General features: G+C 50.2%; 1 protein-coding gene across 1 annotated transcript; it reads left to right on the forward strand.

Annotated features, from left to right (window-relative positions):
* The first annotated feature begins 8,429 nt into the window (after window positions 1–8,429).
* LOC144153150 (uncharacterized) lies at window positions 8,430–11,624 on the forward strand. Its single transcript, XM_077684801.1, has 3 exons — window positions 8,430–8,892; window positions 9,926–10,230; window positions 10,654–11,624. The coding sequence occupies exons 1-3, from the start codon at window positions 8,430–8,432 to the stop codon at window positions 11,314–11,316; spliced, it is 1,431 nt and encodes a 476-aa protein (XP_077540927.1). The 3' UTR covers window positions 11,317–11,624.
* The last annotated feature ends 362 nt before the right edge of the window (window positions 11,625–11,986 follow it).

An 11,986-nucleotide genomic window follows, 5' to 3' on the forward strand; every position in this document is an offset into this window, starting at 1 on the left:
AAAAATAAATAAATGACCTTCTCCACTAACGTGAAACCTGGGGAGGGGCGAAGCATGCAGTGTATAAGCGTATTCAAAGATTAAGTCCCTCTCTTGCTACACAGCGCGCGGTGATATACACGACATCCCAATTACGAAGACGGAGGAGAAATGAAATTGGAAACGGAGAACTGCAAAATTTTAAAGTTAAAGCGAGTGCGGAGTGAAATAGAATGAAGTAAGCAAGGAAGCGCGAACGAAAAACGAGTGTCCCGGTGTGTTCTTTTAGTACGCGGTTTTGCCCACGAAGATGAATAGTTCTAACGCGAGGAGTTGGAAAACGAGTGTCCCGGTGTTTTAGTCCCGTGACCACATGAGAATACAACGACGAAAGACGATGACGACATGAGACGCCAACATCCCGATTCCTTAAGGGGCTTCGCCCCTAAAAAAACTAGTGGAGCAAGTGCGCACAAGCAATACTCCAATCGAAGCGACAGAACCGCGGTAATAATCTGCGTTTTTCTGGTGAAGTACTTATCACCGATTATTCGTTATTTTCACCACCGATAACGTTCGAGAAGGCAACGTCTTCGGAACCTCCCGTCTCTGACGCTCCGCAGGCTAAAGAACTGTACAGGCCGGCATCGTGTGAACTTGCGTCAGCCTGTGGTCGTCAGGTCAATCCCCAAACTAGCCGGCACACACATGTAAGGTTGGCGGTGCACGGCTCACTGCAAACCTTATGTCATGCCGTCGCAATTCACCATGGGGCCAAACCAAAGAGTTCCGAGCGACGTTCTGCTTCAGGTGCACGGGCGACTCCCCAGAATGTCATAGCTACTCCGCGCGAAAAACAAGGAGGGGGATGAAAAAGCGAAAAGGAGACGGGGCGTAAAGTGGTTTTAAACTTCACAGGGCCATCTGTGCGTGAATGATGATGCGTCATAACGAACCAGCTGATTTTCAAGGCTGTTCAAACCCCTTGCGCCTTGCAAGGTTTATGATGTCGGTTTTGTAGACAATGATGTGTAAATTTTAGCTACTAGGCATAAATACGGCTAGATGTGCTCTGGTGCGATGCGTACGCTGTACGGCCAGCGTTTCGCGAGCATTAATAACCTGGCAAGAGTATTCCACTGCGCGGAAGATAACATACATACCATATTTGGCTGACATGTGGAGCCAAAGCGTAGGGGGACGGTTCATGGGATGTTGGTTGTATTTATTTATTCGCTCTCGCCACCGGCATCTGTTTGCGCATGTAAACTTGTTTTGGCCCCTTGACCACACCGTCTCCACCCGCTCCCACTTTGGCCGAGTCTCCATCTATTTATTTATTTATAACTTCATAATTTCATTTTTTCCGTGTACACTATTAGAACGTCTTTATTGGCTGTAGACTCACTCCAATCGGGGAGAACCAAGGAAATGATAAGCAAGGTCGGCGAGTGGAGGAGTTTGCTCGGCGGCCGTGGAAAAGTCCCCAAAAAGCGTCTCTGTCAAAGGCAAAGGCTCCTTCAGTAGGCCATTGCTTCTTGATTTGTTCAATGGATTCCGCAAGTACTGAACGAACGAAGTAGATGCACTTAGGAGTAATTGACCGGGAAGCATACGACAATCGGGGCCCAGACAGTACAGCAGACGCCACCTGGCATAAAATTGCCCCTTTTCCAAGGTGCTGAGGATGATGTCTAACCAGAACGCGGAGATGGACATACTGTAGTAAATAAGAGAACTTTGTATTTTTGTTTGTTTGTTTGTTTGTTTGTTTGTTTAGGCAGAATACAAGTACACCGCGCAAAGTAGAATAATTTTCAATCTTCTGCCGAGGTAAACGGGGCAAAAGGCGTTTGATCCCGATTGATCGAGCCCGATCGGGCCGCCTGACGAGGCCCCGTCCCTGATGTAGCACAACGGCAGCAGCACTACCGAAGCACATTCAACAACCAGTCAATCAAATTATAAACATGCAGCAAACCAGATGACATCATTATAGCAAACTATATCAACGCAATTGTTGGTTATATAAAAACAATGACAAAGCACAAAATGTCCAAAAAAAAAACAATGCAGTGGAGCGCTGTAAGGGGAGGAACCAGTGAATCTTATTCGTGCCCAGTCGACGCGCAGCACACTCACACACACACTTACAGTCAGGCGTGTACGCGTTCTTTCACTCACACCCTCAGTGTTGGCTCCGCTGCTAAGGCGTCGTGGTGCCGAGCACAAGGACGTGGTTTCGATCCCGGCCGCGGTAGACGTATTTTTCATGGAGGCGAAAACGAAACCACCATGTTTCGAGATTGTGGCCTACGTTAAAGGTGTCAGGTGGTGTAAAGTAATCCGCAGACCTTCACTAAAGCGCGCCTCCTAGCCTAGGTGTAGCTTAAGCGCGTAACCCCGCCCCCCCGCCCCCCAAAAGTGTACACACATTCCTCTTGCATCCTAGATTTCTGGGAAATTACTGCATGCATGGTATTTTGCACCGCGTGGCATGCCTTCGAAGGAAAAAGCAACACTATGGTTGAAGAACTATGGTCCCTTTATAGTTCTTAGCATAAATCATTGGCCGTGGCAATTGCTTAGCACTGGAGCTGCTTAAAGTTCTTAGCACGGGCTGGTTTAGGCTAACCTCTTGGGGAATACTATGCAAAATGTTACGTGCGTGTGTTGGTCAGATACTCTGGAACATGGCCACATGAAGATATGATGCATACTGTAGCCTAGGTGCTCATTTCCATCCGTCATTGGCCCTTAAGGGTGCCACAGTATCAGGTTCAGCCTGATACAAGCTGGCGTTGAATGGTCTTGACTGCATTTGGGTTCAATGACGTCGACTAGCTGTGCGGTGTGCACGAGTCAGGGTGTTGGTTCAGGAAGTTTTCTTCAAGTCGCTGCGTGCTGCCGCAGATGTGTCCTTCGTCGCTTTTTCCGTTATCACGGTTATCTTCTATTGCGCGTTTCTTTCTCTTCCTATTCCACGTTGGTCGTAATTGCTGCCGCCCCTTTACAGCATGACGTCTAGCAACAGCGGCTTCTACAGGAATGGCATAACCAGAGATGACATATGAGCAGAATACCAACATATAGCATTCTCCTAATTGTAGACATACAGGCACAAAAAAAAAAAGCTTTACAGCTTTTGAATGCTTCGCATCGTATAAAAAGCATTCTCTGTGACTTTCACCTGTTCGCCTGGACGGGTTGTAGTTACAGAGACGCCCAATAATCTCTACAATCTCCTCATAACAGCAAACGCGTACGCCTTCATTCACGAGACAAAACAGACAGTCTTCTGGGCCATCGACAAGGGCGCAAAACATTGTCTCCATTTTTGCTTCCTTACCCGAAAGCACGACATAACGAGCGAAAAACGCGTCTCCTTCACTATCCTCATTTCTTTTCGGAGCGAAGAGAGTGCGCCGTCGCGTTTCCCTAATCTTCCATGACATCTGAGATGGCGATAGCAGACGAGAAGGGGGCGCAGAAACGCCTCGGCAGACGAATAACAGACGACACCGCGACGCGCAGACGATCGCGCGCACAAGTCGCAGACGCGCTGGTCGCGGCCCAAAAGTGCCGAAATCGGGTCAAGATTATCATAGCGGCCGCCATTGTGATGCACATGAGGGCCGGGGAAGGTCTCGGGGCGAACCTTTTGTTTCCCAATCGCGCGCAACAGAAGAGCACGCGGCTGACAAAAGGGCGCTCAAAAAGCGCGACGCGTCGCGCAGCCGCCGGCGCGGTGCACGCTCCCTCTCCGCCAGACCGAGTTTCCGGCTGTTCACTTCCGCCAGCCGAGGTCGCGCACAATACCGCTCATCGCGCACAGACACATGCACACGCACCTACAAAGTCCGGCATGCTCCAGTCCGGCTCCGGACGCGGGTCATTAGCGTTTTCGCGCTTTCACGGGGGCCCGCAGTGGTGGCGGTGAGAGGTTGCGTAACAGTGGCCCTTGTCATGCAACGAGCAGCCTTCACCTCCGCGCAAGACGTGCCCTTACGGGACGAACACTCACTCTCCGTGGCTTGCTCGCAGAAAACGCCAGATAAGGCGAGCGTGGAAAAAACGAAGACGGGTACATGATGAGCCGGCGAGCACACCTTTGTTTCTCGATTTTTAAGGCCCGCTTTGTTTTCAGAGTTTTGTTTACACTGTGCACACAGGCAAGCTCGTCGCCTGGGTGGTTTCGGATAAGATGAGGGGGCACTGTTGTTGAAGCTCTGTTTGCGCGAGCGTGTTAATGGGAAAGGGCTTCTCGAGGTCTCGGTTGCGCAAGGAAGGCGCGACTTTACGGGTTTCGGTCTTTTGTTAAATGTGAGACTCAGAAGTGCAACCCTGGGGTCTCACGGCACCTTTCACACGAGTGTGCAAGGGTCTTGGGATGTTTGAAGGGGATGCCCCTTGTGTTCTTCCCTTCAAGAAATGAGATTTTGTGTAGCACTACCAACGTGTTTCAAAGATTTAAGGATTTTCAAGCATACAAGTGATTTCGTGCTTCAAATCCCATATTTTCGCTTTTCAGCTAGGCTAGCAAAAGTCAGACACGGGAAAAGAGAAAAAGGAGGGAGATACCGCTCACTCACTGACTCACTCACTCACTCACTCACTCACTCACTCACTCACTCACTCACTCACTCACTCACTCACTCACTCACTCACTCACTCACTCACTCACTCACTCACTCACTCACTTCCAAACTATCTCCCCCACTGCCCCACTCATACCCCCACTCCCCCACTCACTCCCCCCTCACTCCTTCACTCACCGACTCACTCACTCGTTAACATTAAAAGTTGAACAAACTTCCAGCAGATGATCAAATGATGGAAGTTTAAGTTACGCGGCATTTGCCGTTATCTGATTTGCGAAGTCCAAACCAACCTCACCCCCCCCCCCCCCCATATCAAAAAAAGAATATTGACAGAAATACTAAAAAAGAAACGGTCAACTTGGATTTCTAGACGGTAATGTTCTCTAACTCTCCCGCATAATTTATTCAAGACATCAAGGTATGCACTTAACCTAGTATATACGCATTTAAATTTTAATGGTTTATACATATAAAACCACGCAACCCATTCAGTAGCTTGCATTTGCTATTTAAAAGCCTATTTTCGTCATATTTCTTAACGCGAAACATTTCAACGAAAGCTTTTTTTGACCTATCGAGCTTGTGAGCTTTCTGGTATGTGAAAAAAAAAAATGCTTTGTGTTAAGGAAATATGTTTTCTAAGTACTATTTAAAATTCGGTATAAGAACACACAAACCACAATTATATAGCTTCACAGCTACCTTACGTGAATTATTAATTACCATCGCACATTATAATGTCCTTGCTTTTTGTTTTCTATTTTGCAGTGGGCACGCACTCAACATGAGGCTCTGGTTGAGCGTGATTCTATTTGGTGAGTTGTCGCTGTTAATGCGTTTATGTTTCCACGCGGCATAGAAAAGCCACGTAAGGGGTTCGAGTCCCAGCCTAGATGAAGTCTAGCAAAAGAGCGACCCGCACTTGGAATATTTTGTGATTAACATTCTCAAACCTAACTGTCATAACACAAGCTTGCTAGCTGATGTCGCGGGGCAACCTCGGTGTTTCATAGGGATATGTTAGGCAGCCAAGTCCTGATACTAATTTCACTTCGAAATGATGTTAAACGAACAAAGACTGATAACATTAAATGAGCCGAGCGTAAATAGAACGAACTAAACCGAGGATCAGCCGATGTAGCAAACTGTTAATGAAGGAAAGCCTACTTCAGAACCAAAAGGCGTAATTTCAATTCAGGTCAATGATGTTCTATTTCCCTTTCTCTCTCCCTCTCCCTTTTTTACAGCTTCGCTGGCGGTTCACCTCTCCGCCCGGCCACCACGGAGGTTGAGGGTAAGTGTTTCTTTAAGCAATCGTAGCAGCATCATTAATGCGAGAGAGCTTTACTCGATGGGTTACATGCCACAACAAACCAAGCCCGGGGAGACGGTGCTACGGGTCATTTTCTGTTTGCATTTGATTGCCGCCTACTGCAAGCTAACAAAATTATTCGCTTTATAATTTCTTCACCGTTCGTTGCTTCCCAACCCGTATGTTCTTTTTTTTTCTGGTTGCTGACTAATTAAGTATTGTAAAACGTACTACCGGTTTACCGGTACCGTACTACCGTATACTACCGTATACTACCGTATACTACCGTATACCGTATACTACCGTATACCGTATACCGTATACCGTATACCGTATACCGTATACCGTATACCGTATACCGTATACCGTATACCGTATACCGTATACCGTATACCGTATACCGTACCGTACCGTACACCGTACCGTATACCGTATACCGTACTACAGTATACTACCGTACTACTACTACGTACTACCCTGCAACGACCAGTTGCAGGGAGTAGCACAAAATACCAAGCCAGAACTTATGTTTGAATGGCCGCGCCTATAAAAGATCTAAAAAGCCGCCAAAAAGCTTGATATATACGCCCACTGAAGATCGGTGGCTTCAGATGTTGGCTCAAGATATGCACATCACTGAATATGATAGCCCCGTTTATGACTTATGCAAAAGCTAGCAATTATAAAATAGTAAAAGGTTACTTCCTTCTTTTCATTTTTCAGACTTCCAAGTAATACGTATTTATCACCCAGGCAGTTCAGCAAATGCTTTTCCAAAACGGTTCCTCCTGAAAACTTGCTCCACCGGTTTGTTATTCGGTAATGCGACACCGTGGTTGCTCAGTTACTAAGTCTTTGCACTACTAAACACTAGGTCGTGAGTTCGCTTCCTGGCCACAGAGGATGTTTTCCTGGTGGATGCGAAAAACGAAAACGCCTGGGTGTATATTGTATTCGAAACCATCCACTACGGTGTGCATCGTCGTAGTACAGGTGTAAGTTTAGGCGCTTTAAAAAATGTCTGACGATTACGACATTCCCTAATGCGAAATTTGTGCGCAGCGTGAACTGCAGTCTTCTCCGTCAAGACGGGTAGCTGCTGTGAGTGAGGAAGTGATCATGTGATCAGCGAATGCACGACGGCGCGCGCTACTCTGCCGTTATCTCGCAGTGCGTCGGCGCAACCGAGCATGTTTTGTAAATCGTGTTTGAACTTCCCGCACAAATATCACGCGGTTCGGATGGCGAGGACGACGAAGAAGGGCCAAAGGACCGATGAACGCAGAACTTGAAAGAACAAGACGCTCGCATTCATGAATGCCTGGTTTTGCGTTTTCTTTATCGGGCGCCGCTAGACATCGAGGGTGGGTGGTTTTCACACACGTGTCCGGCGCGGGCTCGGCAACTGCCCTCCCCCTCACACTTTCGGAGGAGCGTATCGCGCAGCCTCGGCAAACAGCCGTCCCCCCCTCACAATTTCGCGACACTCCCCTTCTTCGTTTTCTTTCAGTGTTCTTTCTTCCCATCGTTCGCTCGGTTACAACGCCACCGCGAAACCACACTAGCGGCCGCCAAAGTGTTTGCACACTAAAAGTCAATTTCTTTTTTCCTCATTGAGAAGTGCGTGTAATCAATCCGGAGGTATTACTAACGTTCGCCCAGAACACACACTAGCATCGTAGTGCGCCCCATCGCAACCCGCAAAGCTGGCTTTGCTGCATCGACACACATGCTGCGGGAAAGCGAACTGCGTGTACGGGTGCACGCGCGCGACAGGTATGCCGGAAGCTTGAACGCCAGCCGCTGTGAACAAGAAAAACAGAGAGAGATAAAAAGTGGTTGTGAATCCTTTTTAAATGTAACCGAGGCCTGCAGAGGCATATGGGAGGTCAGTAGGCCACTCTGCGAGGGAATGATGCCGCGTGTCCGGGATGCGTCAATAGACACGCGCTCGCGTGTAAAGACACACGAATGAGGTTACCTCGGCAGTAAGAGAATGAATGGGTGTATTAATTGGTAACGATAGAAGAGACTGACGCGATCCTCTTAAAGTAAACGGTGCGTCAAATCCAACTGGAAAACAAGGCAAAAGTAAAAATAAGAAAAGTATAAAAGCCACGCAACATGCAGCTGAGAGCACGCGTTTTTTTATGGTGGACGCGTGCAGCCTCAAGATATTAAAAACACTTGTTTCCATGGAGGGGGTGAATAAACTCAAATATCTAAATACGCTACCGTATAAGAGCCGCCTATTGCTAGGCCGGAGAATCGTAATGTGGTCAGCTCGACTAGGCATTCGCATTTCAGCGTTTCATTGTACGCTACACGTCGTCAACCATACCAACGTATTAAACCTACGCTGATGGGATTCCAGGCCTCAGCGCTTCACCTCTTGACGAGCAGTACGGAATTGAAAGCTGTTTGCAGAAATGTTTGAACATTTACAACACGCCATTGTCTGTGTTAATTCTGCGTTTTTCTGGCGCCATTGCTACAAAGCACTAACGGTACATGTGCGGTAAGAATGTAAGACGTCGATGCTGAGTGCCACGCCCCGGGTTCACTCCTCGCAGCTACCCCGCCAGTCGCGAGGCCGTGGTGGTGCCGGAGGTTACGCTCGGCCCGACGGTGGCGCTCCTGGCGGCGATGACGGGGGCGCCGACTACGGGGGCGGCCCAGCGCCAGGCGTCAGTTGGGACGACAACGTGGGCCCCGACGTTGACCTTCCTGCACCTAACGGGGGACCAGGCCCAGGTTACACGCCCGGTCCTGGTCCGTCGCCCTCCCCGAGACCGGATTACGGGCCGGGACCAAGTCCGGCACCCACGCCGGGACCGGGCTATGGACCAGGACCAAGTCCTGGCCCCACGCCGGGACCAGGATACGGACCCGGACCTAGCCCCAGGCCCACTCCGGGACCAGGATACGGGCCAGGACCAAGCCCCAGACCCACCCCGGGACCAGGCTACGGGCCGGGACCAAGCCCGGGTCCTTCACCAGGTACCTCCTTCCCTTGTTCCCGCGTAGGTCTTGGTTGTTCAATAGGATTCAACTGCGCGAAATTTCGCTCTGCTGACTGTCGATTATGTTGTCACTGCCGAGGTCATCTAATTGGCGAGGGCGAAGGTCCACGAGAAGCGGCAGTTTTAAATTCACTTTTCTTCTGAAAAGAACTGCGTATAAAGCAGGCGAAACAAAATTTAAAATGACCAACCCAATCTCTACTTCGGCTCGGTAAGGTAGTAACGCAACATTTACAACTACCTTCAATGCCACCTCAATAATTTTACGGCCGTGTTTCAGGTAGCGCTGCCTTTATACCTTGCGGAATGAAGTTAGATGCTAACCGAGTTGTATGACATCAGGTTCCAATATATGTAGCCTAAGTTAGTATGTAACCCTCCTTTAGCTATATAGCTGTACAGTATTGGCCTGTGCATGATATCGCACCACTTTGAGCGCTGAAAAATGTGGCTTTTTATTGCCTGTGTAGTGCAGTGGTTACCTAGAACGTCTACAAGACGCAATGTTTCGTAGAAAAAGGCCTGATAAAATATTAGTGTAAATTTTCAATTTTGCTCTCGCTTTCAATAGCGTCCATGAACGAATACTGTGGCGAAAGACGAATACGACGAAGTCGACACCACATCCCCTAAATTTCAAGTGAACCTTTAGTACAGGAAAAAAGGCAGACGAATAGTAGTTTGAGTGAAAAAAAAACTGTCAGTTAAGATCTGAGGTGAAAGAACAATACGCTTCCCTCACTTCCTGCAGGTTGGGTCAAATTAAAATGCAGCTATTTTCAAAACGGTGGGATAAAGGCCACACCAACACGCTGTTCTCTCGGTCTTGCAACCTAAAATGCCACAATTACCTCCCTTGTAATCCTAACAGTGCATCTGCTTATCACCCCGTGTTTCACAGATAGAATAAACGAGCTATAAAAAAATCGCATTTACGTTTAAACCACTTGCAGGACCCGGCCCAGCACCCAGGCCAACTCCAGGTCCCACTCCTGGTCCGGGTTACCCAGGTCCCGGTACTGGGGGTGGAGGATACGGGGGAGGAGGAAGCGGCGGAGGAGACTACGGTGGAGGAGGTAGTGGAGGAGGAGGATACGGGGGAGGTGGCAGCGGCGGGGGAGGCGGAGGCCACGACGACGGCCAGTACCACGGTCACGACCACGGCGACCACGGGGAGTGGCGCCTGGAGGACGCCATTCCGGGCACGCCCGAGTCCGACTACCCCACCTACACCACCATCCCGAAGACGAGCTTCGACTGCGGGGCGCAGGAGTTCCCGGCGGGGTACTATGCTGACACCGAGGCCCGATGCCAGGTACACACGCAGTGGCTGCAAGCGTGACTCTTTCCCCTATTTGGCTCGTAAAGGGCCTGACGGGTGACGTCGCTCATAATTTATGTAAGAGAAATCACCCCGAGCTTGTTGACCAGTGATAGTCTTCGCAACCGTACCATGCAGTAAGCAGCGATGGATGTAAACTACTTTTTCGCAGTTTAAGACTTCTAGTGAAACATTCCTGGGCGAAAATTATGCACTGCGTCCTTATTAGCTTGGCTCAACGTACTATTCTGGGCACAATACCAACCCGGCTACAATCATTCCTCAATGACGCTTGAAATTTCCTAGTTTTGGGACCTAAAACTTTCCATTCTAAACGTTGAGTTCCTTACGTAGCTAGCCAAGACGAACACTGCACCCCTGTCCAAATTCACAACGCACGTTCCCTTGGCATCGCAGGTGTTCCACATATGTCAGTCGGACGGCCGCAGCGACGCCTTCCTGTGCCCTGTGGGCACCATCTTCAACCAGCGGTACTTCGTGTGCGACTGGTGGCAGAACGTCAACTGCGACGAGTCGCCCCAGTACTACAACCTCAACGGCGACCTCTACAAGGCCGGTCCATCCTGGAGCGGCGGAGGCGGAGGCGGTCACGACTACGGCCAACAAGCCCCGGCGCCGGCGCCGGCACCCCCGCCCCGGGGGGGTGGATCACCACCTCCGCGCCCTCCTCCGGGTCCCGGCCCGGCACCGGCACCGTATCCCGGTCCGGCACCGGCACCGTATCCCAGTCCGGCACCGGCACCGTATCCCGGTCCGGCACCGGCACCGGCACCATATCCCGGTCCGGCACCGCCACCACCACCGGGTCCCGGCCCCGCTCCACCCCCGCCCGACTACGGAAGGCCCGAGACTCCGCAGCCAGCCCCACCGGCGGGCGACTACGACCAGGACGACTACGACGCTCCGGCGCGGGGTTACGGAAGTGGCGGAGGCGGCAGGAGGCGCGCCAACTTGGCTCAGGCAACTGACGTGGACGCCGTGTACTACTATGACCAACCAGAGCAGGAGCGCGCAGAGGGGTCCGAGCAGCACAACGTTGAACGAGAGTACCAGGAATAGGAAAACCCAAATGATCGCGATGATCGAAAGCAACGTGCGACGGCGCTGTATTATCCGGGCGCCAAGTTCCCACGGCCCTCCTGAATCGTGGCAAAAGTGGTCCTGCTCACTATCTTCATGGTAGAATTGTCGTTGCGGGATCCGGGCGCTTTGCCAGGCACCCAACACCTAGGTTCTGGGTGACCATAGTCATCGATGGGTCCTCTCTAGGCGTGACTACTTTAGCTGTGGCTCGAAATGTAGAAGTGGTCGATGGTAGATTTATGGAAACAAGCTGAGGAGTCGCCGCTAATGGCAGCCAAACGACCCCCCCCTCCCCCACCCCCCCCCAAAAAAGAAGAAAAGAAACTTTACTCAGATATAACACAAGTTTTTCTTGTTTGTCAACCGCTTCGTAAACAGGAGTACCTCAGGACACGTCGGCCATGGGTAATCGCGAAATCGCAAGGGGTAATCGCGAAAAGGCCACAATTCAAACCGATTGGCGAAAAAGGCTAGCATAATAATAAAGTTTATACGCTACGCCAGGACGTGTTTTAGAGGAATATGTTGTTTTCTCAAAAAGCAGCCAGTGGCCCACATGCTTGCAGCTTATAGAGGTCCCATGGTAAGAGCCATTGCCGAGTGTCAAGCGTGTGACGTCTACATAAGCCCAACTCAGGCGAGGTTA

This window comes from Haemaphysalis longicornis, unplaced genomic scaffold, assembly GCF_048455015.1.
Source record: "Haemaphysalis longicornis isolate Haplotype H1 unplaced genomic scaffold, Haemaphysalis longicornis Haplotype H1 scaffold_9, whole genome shotgun sequence".
In the NCBI taxonomy this organism is placed as follows: Eukaryota; Metazoa; Arthropoda; class Arachnida; order Ixodida; family Ixodidae; genus Haemaphysalis; species Haemaphysalis longicornis.